The 22,286-nt window shown below is 35.8% G+C and overlaps 1 protein-coding gene and 1 non-coding gene across 2 annotated transcripts in view; both read right to left on the bottom strand.

The window, feature by feature from the left end:
* Positions 1-22,286, bottom strand: part of RP1 (RP1 axonemal microtubule associated) — a 158,519-nt gene that overhangs the window by 22,953 nt on the left and 113,280 nt on the right. Inside the window, 14 exon segments of the mRNA XM_032108179.1 lie at positions 1,538-1,731; positions 1,734-1,778; positions 7,969-8,172; positions 8,175-8,214; positions 12,601-12,740; positions 14,052-14,181; positions 17,810-17,896; positions 18,884-19,042; positions 19,044-19,065; positions 19,400-19,533; positions 19,535-19,614; positions 19,617-19,673; positions 21,260-21,321; positions 21,323-21,333. Coding sequence (XP_031964070.1) covers positions 1,538-1,731; positions 1,734-1,778; positions 7,969-8,172; positions 8,175-8,214; positions 12,601-12,740; positions 14,052-14,181; positions 17,810-17,896; positions 18,884-19,042; positions 19,044-19,065; positions 19,400-19,533; positions 19,535-19,614; positions 19,617-19,673; positions 21,260-21,321; positions 21,323-21,333 — 1,365 coding nt within the window.
* Positions 19,217-19,323, bottom strand: LOC116436129. The gene has a single exon (XR_004236961.1). It is a non-coding gene; the product is annotated as a U6 spliceosomal RNA (small nuclear RNA).

The following is a 22,286-nucleotide window of genomic DNA, read 5'->3' as shown; positions in this document are numbered from 1 at the left end:
ATTCCTGAACAGTTTGTTGAAACTCAGGTTTCATTTTCTATGTTTTATTTCCTCAAGAAGTGAAAGAAGCAAGAATGAAGATGTTAGCTATTACATGCTTCAGAAATAAAGCATATCTTAATTAATTCTGTTTGAGGCATTATTTTATAAAGGTTTCAATTTCCTAAAAAAATCAGGATAATTATTTTGTACTTATGGCTGTAAGAATGAATTCTGAATCTAAACATGGAATTCAACCAACTACACCTGCATTTACTTTTGATAGAAGGGGGAAATCTCAGACTCTCTGGAGGTGCAATCTTGTAAAATCAAAACAAAATAGCATAGAAATGACCACCCTGATTCTAACCAGCAGTGTAAATACACTGCTAAGCTGTCTTTAATAACAGATATTATCCACAACCTCCTATACCAACCTTGTTATTTCATACAAGGATTCAGACAGTCCTGCTATAAAAACCATAGAATAAGAGGAAATGTCTTCCCAAAACCCAAATAATTTACATGTATCCCAAAGCAGGGAAATTTATAGTTTCTATCTCTGCCTCTTCCTACCTAAGGTAAATGTGCATCTTTTCCTTATTTATATAAATTGTGCTGATTCTTTTTTAACTGAGCTTTGAGTGATTGTTCTGAGTTAATGAATTAAAGCAGACTAGTAGATGTCACTGTTTTCAACTGCCAAGTTTCTGTTCTGAAATTTTTGCTGTGATCTACTGTCTCCTACAATACTCCAGAAGCAGTCTTAATTTTGATAGATTTGTTGGATGACTATTTCATCTGGCTATGAAGATGAAATTAACAACTTGCCCACCATTTAAATGTCAGGGAGTTCAGCTCAGTAATACCATGTATTGGAAATGAAAATTTTTTTTTCTCCAGTTTTTAATGAGAACAAAGTAGAAACATTATTGGACAAAAGCATGTCTGCAATTTGAAAGAAGGCAACTCTTTCCTTTAGGTTTGTTTTTATTTTGCCAGCAGAAGAGGATGAAGATATTGTTTTTTGTACAGTTAAGTGCCACAGCAATTTCAATGTGATGTCAAATTTTAGCTGGATATCAGAAGAAAGATTGTCACTTTTGCTATTCACTTCTTTTTTTCACATGCCAACTTAAAAGGCAGATAGTTTCATCAAAATGCATTTCTAGTGTCTGCCTAAATTATTTGCCTTGGATCACTGAATCTACAACATGTAACAGCCAATTTGGAGTTATGTAAATACTGCAATGTATGCCAGTGGGTACAGTTCTGAAAAGACATCACTGGATATGCTACAGATGATGGCACATCTGTATATATGGGTCTCCAGAAATCCATCCAAGTTTAAAAGATTTTTGTTATCCATAGCTATCCTAGTGTTTTGAGCAGTCTCTGAAGTCAACCCTTTAGAAATGTTTCAACTTCTGTAAATCAAAAATTAAGCAATTTCAGACAGGACTGAAAACTGGAAGAAATAATGATAGAATATGGAAAGCAAAAAAAGAAATTATAATAGAGACACAGTAAATAATTACTTTAGGCTTTGATTTTTTACCTCACAGCAATGCCAAGTCTCTCCTTCTCCAGCTTCTTCAATTTCTAGCCAAACTTTGAATATAGTATTAAATTTCTTACTTAGTTCAATAGAAGTCTCATAAATCTGCTCTTTTTTAAGGGATCCTTTGGGGAGTATGACTGAAGTGCAAGTTCCTTTTTCACCACATACAGTTAGAGACATTTTAGGGTTCATGAACTAGAAGAAATATCACCAGTTGTGACCTGGACATCCCAAGTCCCTGTTGAAATAAAAGAGCAGAAAAGCATTAACGGGTTTGCTGAAAATCCAAAATAAAACCTCAATTTGTAACAGGCTGAGTTAGTGAGTGACTAGCAACCCATCCCTACCTTTGTACTGAGCTCAAATATTGGCACATAACAGGTTCACTAACTATCACTGATTTAGTGAGAGGCAAATATGGACACCAGTCCTTCCATAGTGGTAGCTGACACTTTAGAGATGGACCTGTCCAAAAGCAGTGTGCAGATGAGACTGCCAGTTCCACATGAGAGACTTGTGAAGAGCCATGCCAATCTGCTGATTCCCCCCCCCCCCTTATAAATATCTCCTGATGATTTTAAATATTTTTTCTCACTAGTCACCATTCGAGAGCAGTGTATTGTTTACAAGACACTGCTGGTTATCAGGTTTGCCTTTGGTCAGGGAAGGGTATATTTTCGTTTTAACTTTTTGGGGATTTACTGAAAAGAACATGTTAAAATTTGCTCCATGCATACTATAAGAAGATGATGATGAGATAAAGAGGTTCAGAGCTTGAAATGTGATATTTTTATCACAGATCACCACAGTTATCATGACAGCAAAGTACAAAACTTTATCCATTTCTTCTATGAAGAAATAATGTTTGCTGAGAGATTAAAAAGAGTCCTATATAGCAGCACATAGATTTGTCTACTTTAGGGACCCAGGAAGCACTCCAGGAGTATTTTTACTAGGTCTTTTTGAAGCATTTAGTCACTTAAGCATTGTAGATGATTTGACAGATCCCTGAAGGCTCAGAAGGACTGCAGACTGATGCGAGGTAAGCTCCTAAGTAACCTCTGCAACTCTATATGGAACATATATTTGGTTAAAGCTTCAATCAACAAGACAGTTTTGGAGATCAGAAACTTATACCCATCAAAAAACCTCACTGATTTAGCTAGCTTTAATATTGTAATTCATGTTAATAGAATATATGGAAAATTCAGGGTTATCAAGATCATGGTTTCAATTTTAAAGAACTGTGAAAATCAGAATTTTCTGTCACCTGGGCTGCTGCAGAATTAAACAGAATTTTTTATTAACATGACTTAGCTCTGTTTATGTAATGTGAGACAAAGTATGGATCTGATAATTTCCAATAGCTATTTTGTAAAACAGGTTGTTTTACTTTGAGTAAAGGCAACAGAGGCTCTCTGAATTTATGTCCATAAACCTCAGCTTCCCACCTCAGCTTCAGAATGTCCAGTCACCTCAGCTTCCTAAGCACAACAGGAAAATCTTTGTCTCCTACTATAACTAATGCAAATAAAGCTTTATTGCTTTAGATCAGGTGAGGGTCTGCGCCATAAATCCAGCACTTGTTGACATAAAAATTTAGTACTCACCATCTGTAAAGTCATCTAAAATAACTTCAGTGTTATGACTTCATGGATAATCCTAAATCTATTTTTGTGCCTACAAACATTAAATGTAAATGAAACGAATGATATCTGTGAAAAAATGTAAGTCAAATGAAAATTTATCATATCCCATGTGACATATCTAGGATATTTTAGCCCTTTAGAACTGAAATAGTTGGCCTTTAAATTATCAGTGTATAGCTGCCCAGGAAGACTGAATGAAAGGATTATGTCTGTTGGATTGTACAGTACCATAAGCTGCTATAACACCTAAATTAAATTATATCATTTCTGATAAATTTGTTAAGATTCAGTTTAAAAGCAGTTTCCTTCCTTCTCCTTAGTTAAGTATAAGACAGTGTATTGGGTTTGTGTGGCCAGGTTTTGGTAGCAGGGGGGCTTCAGGGATGGCTTCTGTGAGAAGCCATTAGAAGCCCCCATGTCCAGCAGAGCCAATGCCTGCTTGGTCCAAGACAGACTCATCCCTGGCTAAGGCTGAGCCATCAGTGACAGGAGAGCACCTCTGGGATAAGGTATTTAAGAAAATGGTGGGAAAAGACCTGCACAATTGCAACTGGAGAAGGGAAGAGCAAGAAAATGCAAGAGAAGCAATTCTGCAGTTTCTCAAGTCAGGACAGAAGGAGGGTGAGCCGAGACTCCGCTGCAGCCCATGGTGAAGACCATGGTGAGGCAGCTGTGCCCCTGTGGCCCATGGAAGTCCACAGTGAAGCAGAGATCCATCTGCAGCCCATGGGGGACCCCATGATGGATGTCCAAAGGAGGATGTGATCTCAGGGAAGCCTGCACTGGAGCAGACTCCCAGCAGGACCTTATGGCCCATGGAGAGAGCTTGTGCTGGAGCAGGTTTACTCATGAAGGACTGCACCCTATGGAAGGAACCCATGCTGGAGCAGTTTCATGCTGTTGTACTGGGGACGGTGACAAAAGCAACATAGACTTCAGTCCAGGAAGAAAATGGAATTATTTATTAATTTCCAAACTTGTTTAGATAACCTGGTTCGCTTGAATGGCATAAGGTTATTGATCCTTTGACCATCCATCTCTTAGAATGGGTTAAACCCTACAACACCCATTTTAAAATATTTCTCCAGTCAGTAACACAACAATACTGCATAACAATCTTGCACCTGCAAGATAAAGGGTTGGTTTACAAAAACCTCTCACTGTTTACAACTAGCATGTGTGTGAAAGTAAGACTTTCACATGGATACTGGCAGAAAGCTGGAAAATTTCTCTGCATCAAGCTTTTGGCATCCACAGCAGCTCATGAAGAACTACAGCCCATTGGAAGTCGTCTCCTTGGACAAGTTTGTGGAGGACTGTCTCTTGTGGAATGGAAGATGAAGGAGCAGGAGAGACAACGTGCAATAAATTGACTGCAATCTTCATTTCCTGTCCCACTGCACAGCTGGGTGGGAGGAGGTAGAGAAAATTGGGAGTAAAGTTTAGCCCAGGAAGAAGGAGGAAAGGTGTTTTTATATTTGGGTTTAGTTCTCATTATCTTTCTCTAATTTCTTTGGTAACAAGCTAATTTCCCCTTGTCAAGTCTGTTTGGTCCATGACAGTAACTGCTGAATGATCTCTCCCTGTCCTTATTTTGACTTGAGAGCCTTTTGTTGTGTTTTTTCTCTCATGTCCAGCTGAGGAGGGGAATGATGAACAGCCTTGATGGACACCTAGTGTCCAGCCAGGGTCAACCCAACACAAACAGTGCAATGCTAAAAATATAATCTTTCTTTTTTTCCTTCTCAGAAATCTTTTAGTTCTCTCAGAAAAGCATTAATGGACTACTGAAACCCATTTATTTTTATGACAACTTTGTTAGCTTAAATAACTGCTTAAATAAATCCCTCTTTGATGTGTAAGCCACCATTAATTTGATAGATCACTACTGTGTTCATTTTGAGCATTTCATTAGCTATTCTGAATCTGTCAATTTTTTTCAATACCCTTTCACAACAAAGAGTTGCCATTTTCTCAGTCATCATATCTTCTTTTCAACTATTCCAGCTTGATACAGTCCTTTTGGACAGAGGTGGCCACAATTACGCACAGCATTGGTGGTGAAATATCACGGTTTCTCTGTAAAGCCAGTAATCCACTTTGATTTTGACTGGTTATGCCTACATACACTCTGGGGTCACAGTGACCCCATAGCCGTGTCACATTACTGCCTCAAAATTATCCTGTGATCTTATAACAAACCGAGGTATTTCTCACAGTCCTCCTGCTGAAGAATTTGTGTAGCAGAAATCACTTCAAAACACAGCAGTATAGATCAAAACGTTTTTAGACCCTTAGCTAGTACTTAGTTCCTAATTCTAAAAAAAACCCAAAACAATGGAAATAAGGTCCATTTATCAGAATTGCGAGCTCAGATATCTAGTTGAGTTTTTACACCTAGTTGTATACAAGTTGTTTGCCACAGAATTCTGTTCAATTCCTTTCCTTCAGCTGTCAAAGTTTATCACACAACCTCTTCCTCTCCTGAGAACACTCTCAGCTTTGTAGCTCCAAAATATTTCATTAACAGATTGTCTCTTCTCCAACTCTTCACAATTCTTCCTTTTACTACTACTTTTCACTTTCTTGTGATTACCTAATAATTTCCCATAGAGAAAATAAAATTCAATACAGGAATTTAGACAGATTAAATGTCATTACATTTGTCTTACTGCAAAATATTTCTGGAGTATCATCTTGTTTTACAATCTATCTTTCGTAAAGTCAGGGTGTGTTTCTTCTTATTTCCTATTTGCCTCTATTGTCTCAACTACTCTTTTCTTCAAGTGTGTTATAAAGGTTTTCATGTGAACAATTACTAGATCTATATTCACCTACATTATGCTTTCTATTTTTTAGATGGAGACATTATATTTGCTGATGTTAAGTCTTCAAAAAATTGTTTTAAATCCTTGCTATTAGGTCTGCCACTTCATTTCCCAATTCCTTCAGTATTTTTTTTTCCTTCAGTGGACTAACAACTACTCTGGTTGTCACTGTTTGAGTAAATGGAACTCAGAGTTCTATATGTGTTTCAGATTTGCTGAATTCCAATAAGCTCATTCCCATTAGTAACTGTGTTTTTGCTTCCCTGGCCAATATTATGGTTCCTTAACGAAAAGAGAGACAAGGTATTCTATTTGTTTAGGGATTTTACCTTCATGATCTTCAGCCTGAACTCTATTATTCCTGAATAGTTACTCATCTTTGAAGGTTCTTTTAATAAGTAAATGGTTGAAGAACTTTGCTATTTGTTTTACTTCTTTTATAACATCTGATTTAGATTGAAATTTAGTAAGTTCCACTGTATCCATATATAGGGGTTTCTGACCCCTAAGGTATACTGCTCTTTGCTGATTTGTCTTTTATTTATCCATTCCTCATAGGCTCTCTGCTTACTTGTCATATCATTTCTGGATTTATTATTCACCCAGACGAAAAATGATTTTCGGTAGATACAGCACTGAGTTTTAATAACCATAGACATGAAATTATTAGCAAGTCTGTACTCAGATTTTTGAGGACTATGTGTGTATGGGAAACCGAGGAAGGAAATTGGTTTTACACAGCTATATTCAGACGTTAATTAAGGTGCATAAACAAGGATGCAAGATTTCTCTCGCTTTTCATATTATCAATGAAGAAAGATGTGAAAGACTTTGACCAGACTTGGGCTTCTGCTCTGAATTACCCTCAGGAGACACCTGCCTCGCTCTGTGGATTATGTATGACACCTATAGAATCTACTTAATAGAGAGCTAGAGCACTTGCAGTGGTGAAATACAGCCATTTCTTGTTCTGATCTGTCACTACTCTAGCTGCTCATCCTATGCTTATATTTCCATGGTCTTCTGTTCTCTTGTTGTATTAGTAACATTATTTCTGTTTTGTTAGATGATATGAGATATTTACTAGTGGACTAACTAAAGGTGGCTAAATATGAGGGTACAATCTATTAGTTTTGTCTGCAACTATGTATGATATAAAATTCTCTGAACATAAAAGGAAATATGCAGGAGCATGGAAGTTAATAGAGAGAGGTTTACAAAATGGCTGATACAGAATGCAAATTCACACCTTCAGAGTAGTCAAACTTTACATAGCTTGGTCTATCAGTTCTGATTCAGTTTTCATAAATGGACCCAAACCAGCATTTTACACCTCTTCAAAAAAAACACAAGAGAGCTAAAAAATCCAGTACCCTGGCAAAACATGTTTTCAGTGTCTAAGTTGTTTCTGAATTTTTGTTGTTTGTTAATTAAACAATTTGAATAGAATATCGAGTTCAGGTCAGCTAACTGTTTGCAAGAACTTGTGCCACTGATATAAGTAAAAAAGAAAACTGCAAATAAAAGCAAATGCTTTCTGCAAATATATGAACATAAGGGAAAATCTCATTCTGTTAAAATAGTTTTTGTAGCTCTTCTTGTGATTTCATCACTGTTGCAGGAGCCTTCTGCTCTGCATGAATGCCATATGGAACAACCTACTTCTTTCTGCTTCAGCTTTTTTTCTAGCCTCAACTAAGATCATAGTACCTTCATTGCCTCTATCACTTAATATCTCCCTTATGCTCTAGTGTTTCTTCCCTGGGCATTGTAATTGTATTTACCATCTCAGGAAAGTGTTTGGAGAGACAATTGGTGTGAGAGAGGCAGTTCACATTCAAGCTATACTGTTTCTGTAGTTTGGCTTTAGCTTTAGAAATAACAAAAGAATATATTATGAATTACAATTAAAACAAAAGCTGGAAGGAGTTTTGAGGATTTTGGACCTTACCAAAAATCTTTCCTGTCAGCATTCCATCCCTGACTTTTCCAAGAAGTTTCACTGCTCGTTCCATCTGCGCATCACCAACTCCACTGTCTAACCATTGCTGGCAAAGAAATACATATTGTTCATCTGTCTTGCCTGATTCATGGATGACAATTTGGTCCAGGTACCATCCGGCTCCATAACCCACACTATGATGCTCAACAAGCTTAACTGTCCAAGGTCTACTGCTCTCATTTCAGAGATGAAAACCTGAGAAGATAGAGGCAAAAAGAATAGCAAACTGATTAGACCATATATCTTACCTTCTATCTTTGAGAAGTTTGCATTTGGAAAGACAGATTCCTTTCAATGCCGAAGTATCTTTTTCTGAGAATAAGGAAAGACATTTTAAGCTGACACTCATACTTGGAGAACCTGTTCAGAAACTATGTGGATCCTTGAATATATACATTTTTTCTTCTTCATGATCACTGCAGCTCAGGTTTTATTACAAAAAACATCCCCCTGTTTTGGGTAAAAAGAAACCGCTGATCAGAAAACCTAGAGAAAGCTCACGAAAATTGAAATTCAACTAATCGCTCATTACTGAAACAAAGGGAGTTCTTCAAGAATCAGGATAGACCCGGTAACTTAAATTTTTGTTTAGATAAGGCATTTTATTTTTAAACATTTCCAAGTATTTAACATTCTAAGACACCCTATTATTCAAATAGGAAATGTCATATTATTCAACTCTGAACAGAAATACTGTTGATGACTATGCAAACAAAGGAAAATACTGACATTAGAAACTATAACTAAGGCTGTGCATGCATACATGCAGGCAAGAATTGATGTGCTCCTCGGATGTAAATAGACATCTGTTTAAATATTGCTACGGCTACCAGTAAACAAAAGCTAAATGGCAACTGCACTAGAGCATGCTGGGATGAATAAATTATGTGAGTGAGAGAATGAATGTGTTCTGTGCGAGATAATATAAGTGGGTGGGTAGATCCATGGGCATGTGTGTGGGTGACATTAAAAAAACCCCAGATGGATAGTAGAAACAGACGCTATAATTTTTATTTGTTGCCAGCCAATTTGCCACCAGGCAGGAAAAAGCATGAGGACCAGAAAGCAATGAAGGAAGAGATGATTTTTAGAACAAATTATGTCATCCAGTCCATTCTCCTCTCTGTGTCAGACTATTCTCACAATGTGATCAGAAAAAGAAAACACCCAAGTTATTATTCCTATCACAGCCTTAGGACTTCCAGAATTCATACCTTGTTATATCCACGATATCCTCAAACAGTTACCATGGCAAGTTATACCCCTGCTTGTAAGTATATGTAGCCCAAAATAAGATCTAGCTGGGAGGAACATCTTGCAAATAACTTTTCGGGAGCACTCATTGCTTTTTAATTTTATTCTTTGTCGTTCCAAGCCAAATATAATTTTCCTGTCAGTCTACATGACCCTTGACTAAGAGGAAATAGCCTGTATTGCTAATATTCATGTTCCTTCACAGCTAACTCTAGCTGAGAAAGGGACCTATCATTAGTTTCATTCTTTGTGATAATAATTAACATTCATTAGACAACAGTGGTCATAATCACCCATTGTTATCAATGAATTCTCATAATAATACATTAAATTGCCTACTCCCTCAGCATTAGAAAGAACATACTTTTGGTTGATGTCATTACATTTCTTTTTTTCCCCTTCAGTATAAAGACGTTTGGAACTGCATTAAACACACCACTGGAAGTACAATTAGTGAAAACCAACAGGATTTTATTTAAACTGTTTTGCAAACCCATTTTAGTCTGTTTTATTACACTTTGTTGAAATTTTCTGTCCTTCTGGCTTTTCCTTATATTCATGTTCTTTATCAGTCAGGAGAGATCCTTTTTTATTGAATCTCAAGTTTCCCTAACTTTGTTTTCTTTGCCTGTCCATTCCACATTTTTCAGAGATATTGCTGACATAATCTTGTCTCTCAAGACGGCTTGCCCTTTGTATTCCTTCCTTTCACCTTTTTTATATTTAGAAACTCTCAGTAAAACCTCATTCCAACTTTTTATTTATGTACTTCTATGTAAAAAGATTGTAAGACTGGTAGTAGTATAAATTGCAGATCCATTTAGTCCAGTACAGTGTTGTCAACAGCTACCAGTAACAGATTTCTAGGGAAGAGTTGAAAAACAGGGCAAATATATAGAGATGCTTCTTGAATATAAAGTCTCTCAGCCTTTTGCAATTTCTGGTTCAGAGATTGCCTGAGCAAAGAGATTATGTCTTTGCACTTAACAGCCTCGGTGGAAAGTTGTCTTCCATGACAATGTGCAAAGGTTTTTTGCACCAATATGTCTTTTACCATCTGCAACATCTTGTACCAGAAAGTAAAATGTATTAATTACACATTGAGCAAAAATACACCTCCTTTTGTTTTGAATCTGCCACCTGCACATTACATTGAATGCTTTTGAGCACTTGTACTTCACTAATAGAAATGTTCATTTTCTCTATGCCATTTTATATTTCGTATCTCCCTCACCTTTCCTCTCATCATCTTTTTTCCAGACCAAATGTACTTGTCTGCTTCATTGTTCTTTGTATGGAAGATACTTCATATCACTTGACATCCTTCTTGAACATTTTAAGACAAGTGAATCAGAACAAAACACAGCATCTATTATGCATCTGCACCACAGAACATCTTTGGAGTCATGACTGTGTTTTCTGCCACTTGGCTGTTTTTCAATTTTTTTTTTAATAACTTCTAAACATTTTATTTGTTCTGGTTTCCTTTTCTTTTGCTTCTACTGAGACGACATCCTACTACTATCATATTTCGGAGCCCATCATTTTGCATGTAAATTTAAGGGGTTATTCCCCCTCACAGACACTGCTTTTCATTTAGCTACAAAGAATTTAATCCGCCATTTTATTACCCATTCACTCTGTATGAGGTTGTTCTGCAATCTCTGCCACCAGCTTTAATATTTATTACCTTAAATAGCTCAGTATGGTCAGAACATTTTGCCATCCCACTGCTCAACCCTTTCCCAGGAACCTATTGAACAATGAAGAACAGGAACACACAAAATACCTAAGCTGAGGAATGCTTTCATTGTCTACAGCACAAAAACTGCTCCCTGAAAACAAAGGAACTGCTTGGGAAGATAGTCAGCACTCTGCTGCTCAACGTAGTGGCTCTGATTTCTTTAACACTAACAGCTGCATCACTGACTCTGTATTAATGTCCAGTATGAAAGTGCCATGGGAATTATTTCTTTTTAGACTTCTTTTCCAGCTTATGTCACTGAATATGTGCCTTTACACCTTTAATTAACCCTTCTAATTGCCCATAAACATTTGCCCTCAAAAATGCCAAGGATTAACCTATATTTTTAATAATATCATCCAGACAATCAAATCATAAAGCTCTTCCTGTATTGTTATAGCACAGTTTGGACTAAGACAGCATGATTCTGAAAAAAATGACGTCTTGAAAAAAAAAATTAATTGCAGAATCAGAAAAACATAGAGGAAAGTCTAAGTAGGAAGATTAATGTGACATTCTTCTTTGCAAGAAAAAATACAGCAATAGAATTGCACAGAGGGTAGAGGTCTATAAAAGCAAGGGAGAAGCAAAGAGAGGGTGACGTGGAAGAAAACATTCACTGTGTCTTCCAAAAAAAGATGTGGAATGAGTTTTAATTTAGTTTTACTCAGGTAGCAGATCAAGTGCAATTAAATTGACACAGGAGACTATGGACACTTACGACATGTCTAGAGAAAAATTTATAAAAATTCGTGGAAGAAAAAGCATCAATGACTCTGGAACACAATGATGTGGTTGGTTTCTAAGTTTCTAAGCTCAAAAAGACATAATAAATCCAGTAAAGGAAGAGTTGTTAAGTGCAAGGCTAGGAAAGCAGAGGAACAGGTTGCCTAGGAAAGTTATGGCATCTCAGGCATGAGAGAGCATAAGAAACAGTATGAAAACATACAGAGGATTCTGCTTTATTGTACAGGATGAATTGATCAAGTGCTCTGAGTTCAGGGTATGGGTGAACATGTTGTATAGATATAATCATTAATATGGTAATAAGCAAAGGTTGACCAGAAAATCTCTCCTAGGATTTATCTAGAGCAGACAATTATGTTTACAAGCAGCTTTACCTGTTTGCGATTCTACAGATAAATGGATTAATTAACATAGAGTAGCTAACACATTTAAAATCTTTCTTTCAACTCTATCCAGGCAGATAAAAAGAAAAAAAAAATAACCAAACATTTTAAAGGAGCAGTCACAGGAAATAGCTCTGATATTTCTACACTAGCTTCACAAATAGGTGAAAATTAATCCACAGAATTTCATATATAATTCGATTCAGTTCCAGAGTCTAAGAACAGTTACTGATGGTTTGTGGATTTTAAATTTATTGGTAATCAAACCGTTCTTAATCTGTAATCTCAATTCAGGTAAAGTACCTATACTTAGTAAGCAACACATTATTTCCACAGGTTACCAGAGTGTAACATCAATGCTGGTATTTCATAATTGAAAAGAAATATGGTATTAGAAAATAATAAAATTAAATACATCAAACAAACATGTAAGGAAAATGACTCAGTACTAACCTCCCCTCTTTCAAAATGTGAGTGCCCTAATCCCCTTTTGCAGGAATCTCCCCACTCTCCAAATACTGTGGTAAATACATCTGCATCTGTGCCTGATGCAGGCAATGTTCCTGCATGGACATTGATTGAGTAAAGGACTTCTGCCATGAAAAATCAGTGACACAGGACATTACCTAATAAGATTATTAGCAATGTAATTATCAAACATTATAAACCAATATATTTTAGGTACAAGATTAATTTCAAGACCAAGGAATTAAGTTACAGGAATTGACTTCCATTTTCTGAGTTTCATATAGATTGCTAGCTATCTTCCAGCGCACACTGCAGCATTAGGGATGAAATGTCCTTTATGAATCAATGCAACAATCCATGCTTGCATCACAGAAGGAGAAAATGTCCTACTTCTGGATTCTGAAATCACCTGAGTCACACTGATTTTATCATGCTTTATAAAAAAACAGGAGTTCTTGTAGGAGTTACAGGTCTTAAACTGAGTTAGGATTTATCAACTCTAACACCTTACCAAGGAGAAAACACAGATATAACAGATGATGAAAACCACTTTTTGTTCTGGATCAGCCAAACTGTGTTTTGATCTCATATTTTGAGAATTATGGCCAACATCAGTTAATATGTTCAACAGAAATGGCTCAGCTATTTATACAAATATGCATTGTTATTATTCTTCTTCACAACAAAGGATGGCTTGCCATGAATTTGGCTGATGAGTTATATAGTACATATTCCTTGAGGCAGCATGACAGAGGATTTTTAATGGGTTCTGCGAAGAATTAAATGTTCTAAAAGACTCTTAAGATAAATTTCCATTTGCAGTCTAGCCTCCAGTTAGATATTACATGCAAAAAGTTTTAAATATTTTAACTAAGACTTCTGTTCATAGAGTATAATGAATGAGAATTCTTTTCTACATATTTTATAAATGTAATCTGAACAAAGGAAGATGTTATCATATTTTAAACACAATGATGAAATGAAATATGGCTTCAGGGGCAGACATGGGGCTTGAAGAAAACCTAAAAAAACCCTGCATTTTCTCTTTGTGATTCATGCCATTATGGCTTTGCACCTGCATTTTTTTAATCTGTGATTTAGACCCTCATTAAGTGCAAATCAGTCATTTTCTGAAAATTGCAATCAAAATATACTAACTGGGCTTTGTGCATTTTTCAAACTTTCAAATTGGTACTTAGTCTAGTGAAAACAATACATGTCAGTTGTTTTAAAACAGAAGAAAACGCTTTAACTAGATACATACAAAGACCCCACTGTTTATTGAATGAATAGTTAGAAGTAATTATGAGTGATTTTTTAATATATATAAAATTCTTTTCATTCTTGTCCCTTGTGCTCATCCTACTAGGCAGTTTACAACTCTCTGTGTGTGCATGCATTTGCTCATGTGCTTATTTTTCATTTCAGCGGCATACCCCTGAGTGGTGGCTGGTCTGGCCTGACTGCAGCAAGCTCTGTCACGGTCTCAGATCCATCAACCAACAGCCATGGGGCTTCTATGTGAAAGCCCAACTCTTGTTTAGTGTCCATGTCTTTTAGCTGGAGCTGCAGGCATCATCAGAGAAAGAAATTCATTTATTTGAATTATTTAATTCCCTATTTCCTTCCCAATAGAAAATGACATTTCTTCCTTTTACTAACTCCTGCACACAATTTATAGCAGCTACCTGATTCTGCATAACAGTTACAGTAGCTACTGCAAGCTGCTAATTCTACAGCCTGATGTTTATAGGTGTGTTCTTCATTGCATATCGACATGAGCATAGGGCCTATTTGTAAAGAACCAATGAAAGATACAGCTTAAATTGACCTCTATGTGCTTGCAGTTTCACAATGTCAAATGAATGAATACAGTTACATCAATCCTGGTAGCATATGTCCATTTTGCAAATACACTTGCTTTGCTACTTTTTATTTATTTGAATAGGTCTTGCTATATCTCAGGTAGGATTTTCAAAGTTGGCAGAAATGACGTGTCCAGTGGTTTTCAGGGCTGCCCATGGAAATAAGTGATTTGAAGAATAAATTTCAGTAGAATGGGCAAGCTTAGGTCCATCTTCATTCTGCTTGGCTTTAAACATTTATTGGAGAGTGAAGAAATTAGGTTCCAGGTTTGTGGGCTTAGAACCCCCAAACCAGCTGAGGAAGCACAGCCTTAGGAGCTCACATATCCCAGCTGAGAGGGTCAGTGTCAGGAGGTCAACTCAGATCATGCACTCTATCCTAGGTCAGGTTATAAAATACAGAATGAAAATCTATCAAGTATATGCAGAAAGAATTCTGGTAACTATTACATGCAATATTAACTTTTTATAAATAATGACTGCAAGTTTGCAGAAACAGTTTCTTCAGTCTTTAGAATCTCTTTGTACAGAAAGATTATATCCAAGACATTTAAAACAAAGAAAAAGGAAACAAAAAGACCCAAAAACTTAATTTCATCAGGATAGGAAGTAATTGAAATTCTTAGGCAGGGATTCCCAAAATTATTGTGGTCACTTCTTACCAGTACTGACAGCAGCTGCAACAGCAAAACTTTGTGCTCATTGTACAGAATACACATACAAGTGTTTGGAAATCCTGAGTACAGGTCTACTCACACAGATTTCAGCTACAAGCTTTGAAATGTATAAATATTTATATAATTGAATGAGAAAAATTAAATTACTGGGAATTTGACAGTTCCACTCTTAAAAATTTTGTTGGACTGTCTTGCCCTTGAGTTCTTAGAAATGTAATGACCTAACATTTTCCATTATTGCTTATTCAGTATGTCCAGCACTTTATAAGATCAGACACAGGGCTTCCAGATGAAAGTAAACAATACCCCATGACCATTTCCAGAATTAAACCATTAATTACTTTAATAAAAGGTAGTTTTATTTAGATAGAATTAAATTCCACTAAAAATGTAGCCCATTATTTACCTATTTTTTGCACTTGCAAAACCAAAATTTTCTTGCACTAAACATGTAACTTCTTCTTGTACAAAAATATTCCTCCCAACTTCTATCAATATATACAACCCTAACTAAATATCAATAGATATCACAAACTCCTATCTGTCTTAAAATTGCACTAAGTTTTACCTGCATATGCAGGCAGCCTGTAGAAACTGGACTCATAAAAATGAGGTGTGCAAATTTATGCAGACTTTTGCCTTAAAATAAAACATACCTGACAAACTCTTGCTAGTTCTAAGATTACATCGAAGCATGAACTCATGAACAAATCATGCAGTGTTTATATATTCTAAACAAACGTAAAAAATGGGTTTGTATTTTATTTTGGGAAGGGCCAGAAACTATTTTTGAGCAAGAAGAAACTACTCATTCTATAGTACATAAATCTTCAAAAGTTACACATAATACATAAATTTTAGCTAAGGTTAAATTATTTGCTGTAGAATTTTGCAGAAAATTGTAGGAGATAACAGGAAAACCTCTGGTACTTGTTTACAGGGAAGAACCCTGTAAACATCAAAACAGAGAAAAACAGAGAGTAGCAAAATGAATGTAGGGGTTTTATCTCCTTTTTACAGTTTCGTCTGTGTTTCTGAGAAATTTCTGAAACTTTGGATATTAATTCTTTCACTTAAAAAGAAATCAAAGAAGGGAATTTTATTTACTTGGGGTTGGGTTTTACCACTGATTCATAGTAATATTACACATCCTGACTGCTGCCTGTAATGTTTCCATTTCTATACAATATCTCTATTTTTTACTGCACTGTAAGAGTTCTATAGAGTGAGGCCAACTTGTTACATTTTAGATTATGCTTCCATGAATAAATAATTTGTAAATAGACTAATAAATAAGTATTAGATATTATGAACATACTAGTGGCAAAAGAAATATATGTTATTGTGGTTTATGCTGTGGGTTGCATATGCATACCAGTGCAAGAGACTACTTATGTCTATAGCAACCTACCGACAGATTGTAACAATTTATAGCTACTAATAAACCAATTATTAAATAAATTGTGAAGTATTTGAAAGTGCGGACAAAAATCACTTAGCCAGTTGCATAGGGTTGTTTTGGAAAAGAAAGAAGAAAGCAAACTATTACATTTATTAATTTTTTACCACGTGTTGAGCCACCAGGTCTGGAGGCTGAAATCTTGTATTACATAATGGATATATTAAACATGGTGTTAAGATGGAATTTGGAATGCTTTATCAAATGGCCTGAAGACGCATATTTAAAATGAGAAATTAGCTTTGCTTACCTGTTCTTACCAGTTTTATAGCCTAAACTGAGACTACAAAATGAGCTGACACAGAACACATTTGGGGAGAAAATATAAGATAAACTCCTCCTCTGTCCTCAGAGGAGCTCATAAATTCAGACTCAATGTTCCATTGAGTGCCACAGGCCCATTCACATTTTAGTCTGAAATGCATCTATCCCTAGCGTTTCCCACCAGAACAATTTCTGGAGTCTTTATGCATTTAAGGAATCACCTTGATCTTTCAAATCCATAGCAGCGCTAAGGGACTCTGTGGCTCGGTTCAGGAAAGCATTCTTCTACTGACTTCAGATTAATTCAGTGCTATGTCCACAATGGGGTTTTTTGCCCTTGCCCATAGGCAGAGCTCATTGAAACAATTTTTTCTTGAATTAACCTTCAAGTTTAAGCATTAAGTATACTTTTAAATTCTAATTTTATTTCAAGATTGACAGCATTAAGTCCTTTCTCCATTCCTTTTTATGAGAATTCTTAAAGATGTATTAAACTGCAATCAGAGGTTTAAGGTCCACTGATGGCCACATTGCAAAGGATAGATACTGAAGTATTGGCTTAATTGGCTTCCACAGGTAGGTTGGTCTGAGGCTGGAGACTGTCAGTATTTCCACGAAGGGATTAACTTTTCCTAACATCAGCAGGAAACACCACCTTCCTTGTCACAATGAACTGTGCAGAATGGGTCTGCACACCAGTGAAGAGCTATAGTTATATGCACTTCAGCAGGTGCAAACAAGGTCAGTCTGCCCACAAAGAGATCTGCAAGCTGTAGGCAGTCATCTGTAGCTACCAGGTAACTGAGACAAGAGGTGCCTGGCTTTGCTGGTGTGTGGCAAAGCAAAGCTAACCATCTGTCTCTCAACAAAAGTTATTTACTGCTATGTTGAAGAATATTGCAAGTTTATGTGTGGTGTATTTGGAATACCTTGTGAAGTTTAATTCCTCTTCTCAAGGATGGACCACATGACACAAAGAAGACTTTTTTTATATCTCCAATATCACCAATGGTCAACTGTAAGGAAAAAAAATAGTAATAAATAACTATATGTTGTATGTAACAGTTTGCATGGCATACTTTAAATCCAACAAAAAGCTAAATATAGCAGGTAAAAATATTAGTCAGTGAGGTTAGTGTTAGGGTGAGGAAGTCCTATTAAGAGTGTGAGTTAATTTGGACTCATGTTTTTATCATAAATTATGTCTATTTTTTACAGAGAGAATTTGTTGCAGAGCAAAGGCCAACACAACAAAAAGAAGGAAATGTATAACTGAATTCTGTATTTTCAAGACCAGTTCTTTTCTCCTCACTTTCATATTTATATCCTCTACACCACATATTTTTCTCAAGCCTGAACTGAAATTTTGAACTCATGATGATTCTTATCCCTGACTATTGGTTCTATTCTTGTTTATTCTAGTGCTCAAAAGAAAGAATGGCTGTTATCTGCAAGTCCTATCATATGATGCTGCTTGTAGCTTTTCATCTTGCAAAAGTTAAGCAAGTGATGTTTACACTGCCATTTTGCAAAATATGTGTAAAGAGGTTTTTTCCCACATATTCAATAATAAAAACCTTGCAAAAGGGGTAGCTCAGGTTCATACAGCTGTGCAGAAGCTGCCATAAACTTTGTATGCAAACTACAGAATTGATATTTGCCCAGGTGCAAGTTCATTATAAAGAGACACAGCTTCTAAGTAGTGCAAACAGATTAGTTGTGCTTTGAGAAGTAGAATGTAAAGAAAGTAGGGAACGGCTTCATTATTGATTGCCTGACTGTTAAGCCTACCAGTCTTAATTCAAAGTTAATGAGGTTTTTCACATCATATTTGGCATTTCCTCAAGAGACTTTTTGTAAGTGATATGCTTTGGCCCACAAGTGAGAAGTTCTCCAAGCTGTGTTTATTTAAGACATGGAGGTATAAACATTAACTCTGACTACAATTCTTATTTTACTGAAACTATTTGGTAAGACTTGTATGAAAAAGAAAAGAAACCAACCAAAAAGGGAGTATCACTCAGATTTTGAACTTTCTGTGCAGGGGATTTCCGTTTTCTTCCAAATACAACAACTTGAATGTTAGGAACATCTTCTGCTACTTGTGTGCAGTGCACCCATGTTTGCCATTGTCCTCTACTTTTCATATCAAAATTTTTGGGGGGAAGAGATGTCACAGATGTTTCTGCAACAAAAACAAACCTATATTCAGAGCCTGTGTTTAAGTTATAAGGCTATATAATCCAAGAGATTGCACTGCCTGGTAGTGCTGGATCCAACACAGGAAATTCAGGCCACAAACCCCTCGTTACTCATGTTAGTCCCATGCAGGGCGAGAAAACCAGGGCAGCAGCTTCATGGATCCATGTCACACTTATGCAGAGGCCATGCCTGTTTTCTTTGTATTGTTCCAAAGACAGAAAATGTCCTGACAGAGGAGAACCTTTCAATACTGCCGTTTCCAAATTCTCCATCCCAGGCATAATTTCTTCCTCTTTATTTAAAGAAGGCATGATCACCTTGGTCCAGGCCTGTGCCCCTCACTGTTGGGGTACCCATGCTAAGCAATTCCTACTGTCTGAAGTAACCTTATACCAGTTGTGATCTGCTCTGCCACACAGGAGTGATTCATGGAAACAAAGGACACTTCTGCTTGTATTGCCTTTGAGCAGAATTGCCACTTCTACAAAATCTTTCTTGGAGCATTTATTGATCCAGCAGTTGTGAAAAAAAAACGTGCAGAAAAAGGGTAGAGGACTTCTTTTATAACCATTTTTTCCAAAAACCACTCATTTGATTGAAAAGAAACAGGACATTATTAATTTATACCTTTTAAGCAACAAAATATTCTGTGTGTTCAGTCATAAGTTTCTACCTTCATCAAATCAATAAAAGGTTTTCTTTTGACAGAATTGTTAAGGGAATAAAACTTCTGAAATATATTGGCTATGTGTATATGTGTCTTTGTCCACTCCAAAATATTCAATTCAAGGTTTTTACAAACCTTGTGAAATTAAATATAGGGATAGATTTGCTGTAATGACTACATCTCAAAGTAAAGTATGGAAAGTATTTCCAAACGTATGGAAAGACTTCGGTATGCAATCTCTAGACACAAGAAGACCCTAATAGGAAATTATATTATCAGTGTTCTAATGGAAAAAGGATCAGGATTTCTATGACCTTAGCCATAGAAAATCCACTCAAGACACAGCTTTCCTTCTGGTGAGGTTCAATTTTATCCAGTAAGGAGCAAATTTCAGCTAGTTTTATCTTGATTGAGACCTTTGTATTCATTCTTTGGAAACAAAATATTTGCAGAGCCAGATCTCCCTGTCTTGGTAAACCTGGTTACACTCCCAGTCTTGCTGAAGTGAATGAAAATTTGATTGTTCATTTTAATGTTACCATCTAGGAAATAGTCTCCCAGCCCGTTTTTCCGAGTCTGAGTTGAACCTACAGAGTCATTTTGTAACCTTGTTTTTTTTTCAGAAAAGAGGAAAGAACAAGAGACAAGACAAGGTTATCATACTCTGGAACAATCTTATTTCCATTATGAACATTATCTGCAGGAGTAAAATATCTGTAGAATCTCTGTTCTGTTGCCTTTAAAAAACAATGGGCCAAAATTGTAGGCAAAGGAATGAATAAAATACCAGTTCATGATATTCATTGCTGTTGCTATTTATTTTCAAGAAATAAGCAATTGGGTTTTTAGCTACAACATCTGCTTTGGAGCCAGAAGCAGGATGGGAAAAAATGCTGCAGGAATACAGCCTTTTTATCTGCCAGTCAACCTCACAAATGCATGATCCTTTAAAAAATATTTTGCATGGATTAGAAGGAAAGAAGCTGTAAGGCCAGAACAGCCTTTCTTCTGTGTTCCACTTCACAATCTAATGAACTGATTTTATGTTCTTATCTTTACCTAGAAGCATATAACCCTGAAATTAAATTCTTTTTTTTAATTTTTACTTATCCATCATCTAAAAATGTACAGGAAGACTAAATTTACAAACATTACAAAAGCATGATGTCATATTGCTTCCTGAAAAACAAAAGCTTTGTTGATTGTGCTTATAAAAACATAGAAACTTCTATGGAGAAAAGTTTCATATATACCTTTATCATTTTACATTGTCACATTTCCTTGGAATCCCTTGCACATTTTAGTAAAAGTAAGCTGGATCTGGATACTTGACATGTATAATCCAACAGAAATAATGAACAGCAGAAAATGGAAAGCAATTTCATATTTTCTAGAACTTAAAAAGTAACCACTTTTCCATTAAATTTCAGACATTTCTGAAGTATTAGGATCATCTAATTCTAATAATCTATGTTATTGTTACCTTACATTAACTGAAAAAATTACCAACCTTTTCATAGACTTTTAAATCCAACAAGAACTTGATTCAACTTGCCAAGGTATACTGATTTGGAACATATCCACCTGCAATATGAAAATAATCAAAATGATATTTTAGTTAAACATAATAGTGATCTGGTTTTGAGTATTTATCAGTTTAGCCTTGTGTGTCTGGTCATTGTTTTCTATTGCAATGGAAGTAAATTTATCTCACTTATGCCATTTCATTGTCTCTGATTTCATAATTAAATATTATGTACTAAATATTACCTTTTCTTATCCAGTTAATATTATGAATTATGAATTTCAGAATGCCTCTGTATTTAGTAGGAAGTAATTTTGGAAACATCAGATACACACACTAGCAATAAAATTCTCATTTCTCCTACCTTCATGGACTGAAATAAACAAATCAGATCAATTACTAGTGTGTGAAAAGTTATTTTGGTCCAGAACCTACCTTGCAATGAAACTGATAAATAGTAGATGTATAATAATTCTGAAAATCTGGAGCAATTTCATTTTCTCTAAAATTCACAGTTAATTTTGCGGGAATTAGGCATGTAAATGGGAATGAAGTGAATGGTATCTGGGAAGATTTCAGTCACTGTGCTTTTGGGATAAGGATGCCTCATTGAAGTCATCTCTATAATAGGTTGAATTTTCTACATACAACAGACTTGAATGATCAATAGATTTCATGGAGTAATCTTCATAGTTTATTCACCTTCTTGCCTATATATGCTCATCTTCTTTGAGCAGTCATCTTCATAATCTCTGGGAAAGCTCACATAAGTATGCACACTGACACTGGGAACACACGTTGCTTAAAATGCGTATTCATTTGCTTTTTTTAATTGGGCCTGAAGAAATCAGATTTGGGAACATACTATTCATGAATGGATTCATCTAATCTTTTGGGAAGCCAGCTGTGAAATTAAATCTCTACAGCTTAGACTTTTATTTCATGTGACTTCATGAGTTATCCTGTTGTACACAGAAGCAGTTGTCTTGGGAAGTTGGGTCGAAAGCTCAAG

This window comes from Corvus moneduloides, chromosome 1, assembly GCF_009650955.1.
Source record: "Corvus moneduloides isolate bCorMon1 chromosome 1, bCorMon1.pri, whole genome shotgun sequence".
NCBI classification, from domain to species: domain Eukaryota; kingdom Metazoa; phylum Chordata; class Aves; order Passeriformes; family Corvidae; genus Corvus; species Corvus moneduloides.
The sequence above is the reverse complement of the archived record's forward strand: the minus strand, read 5'-3'. Positions and strand labels throughout refer to the sequence as shown.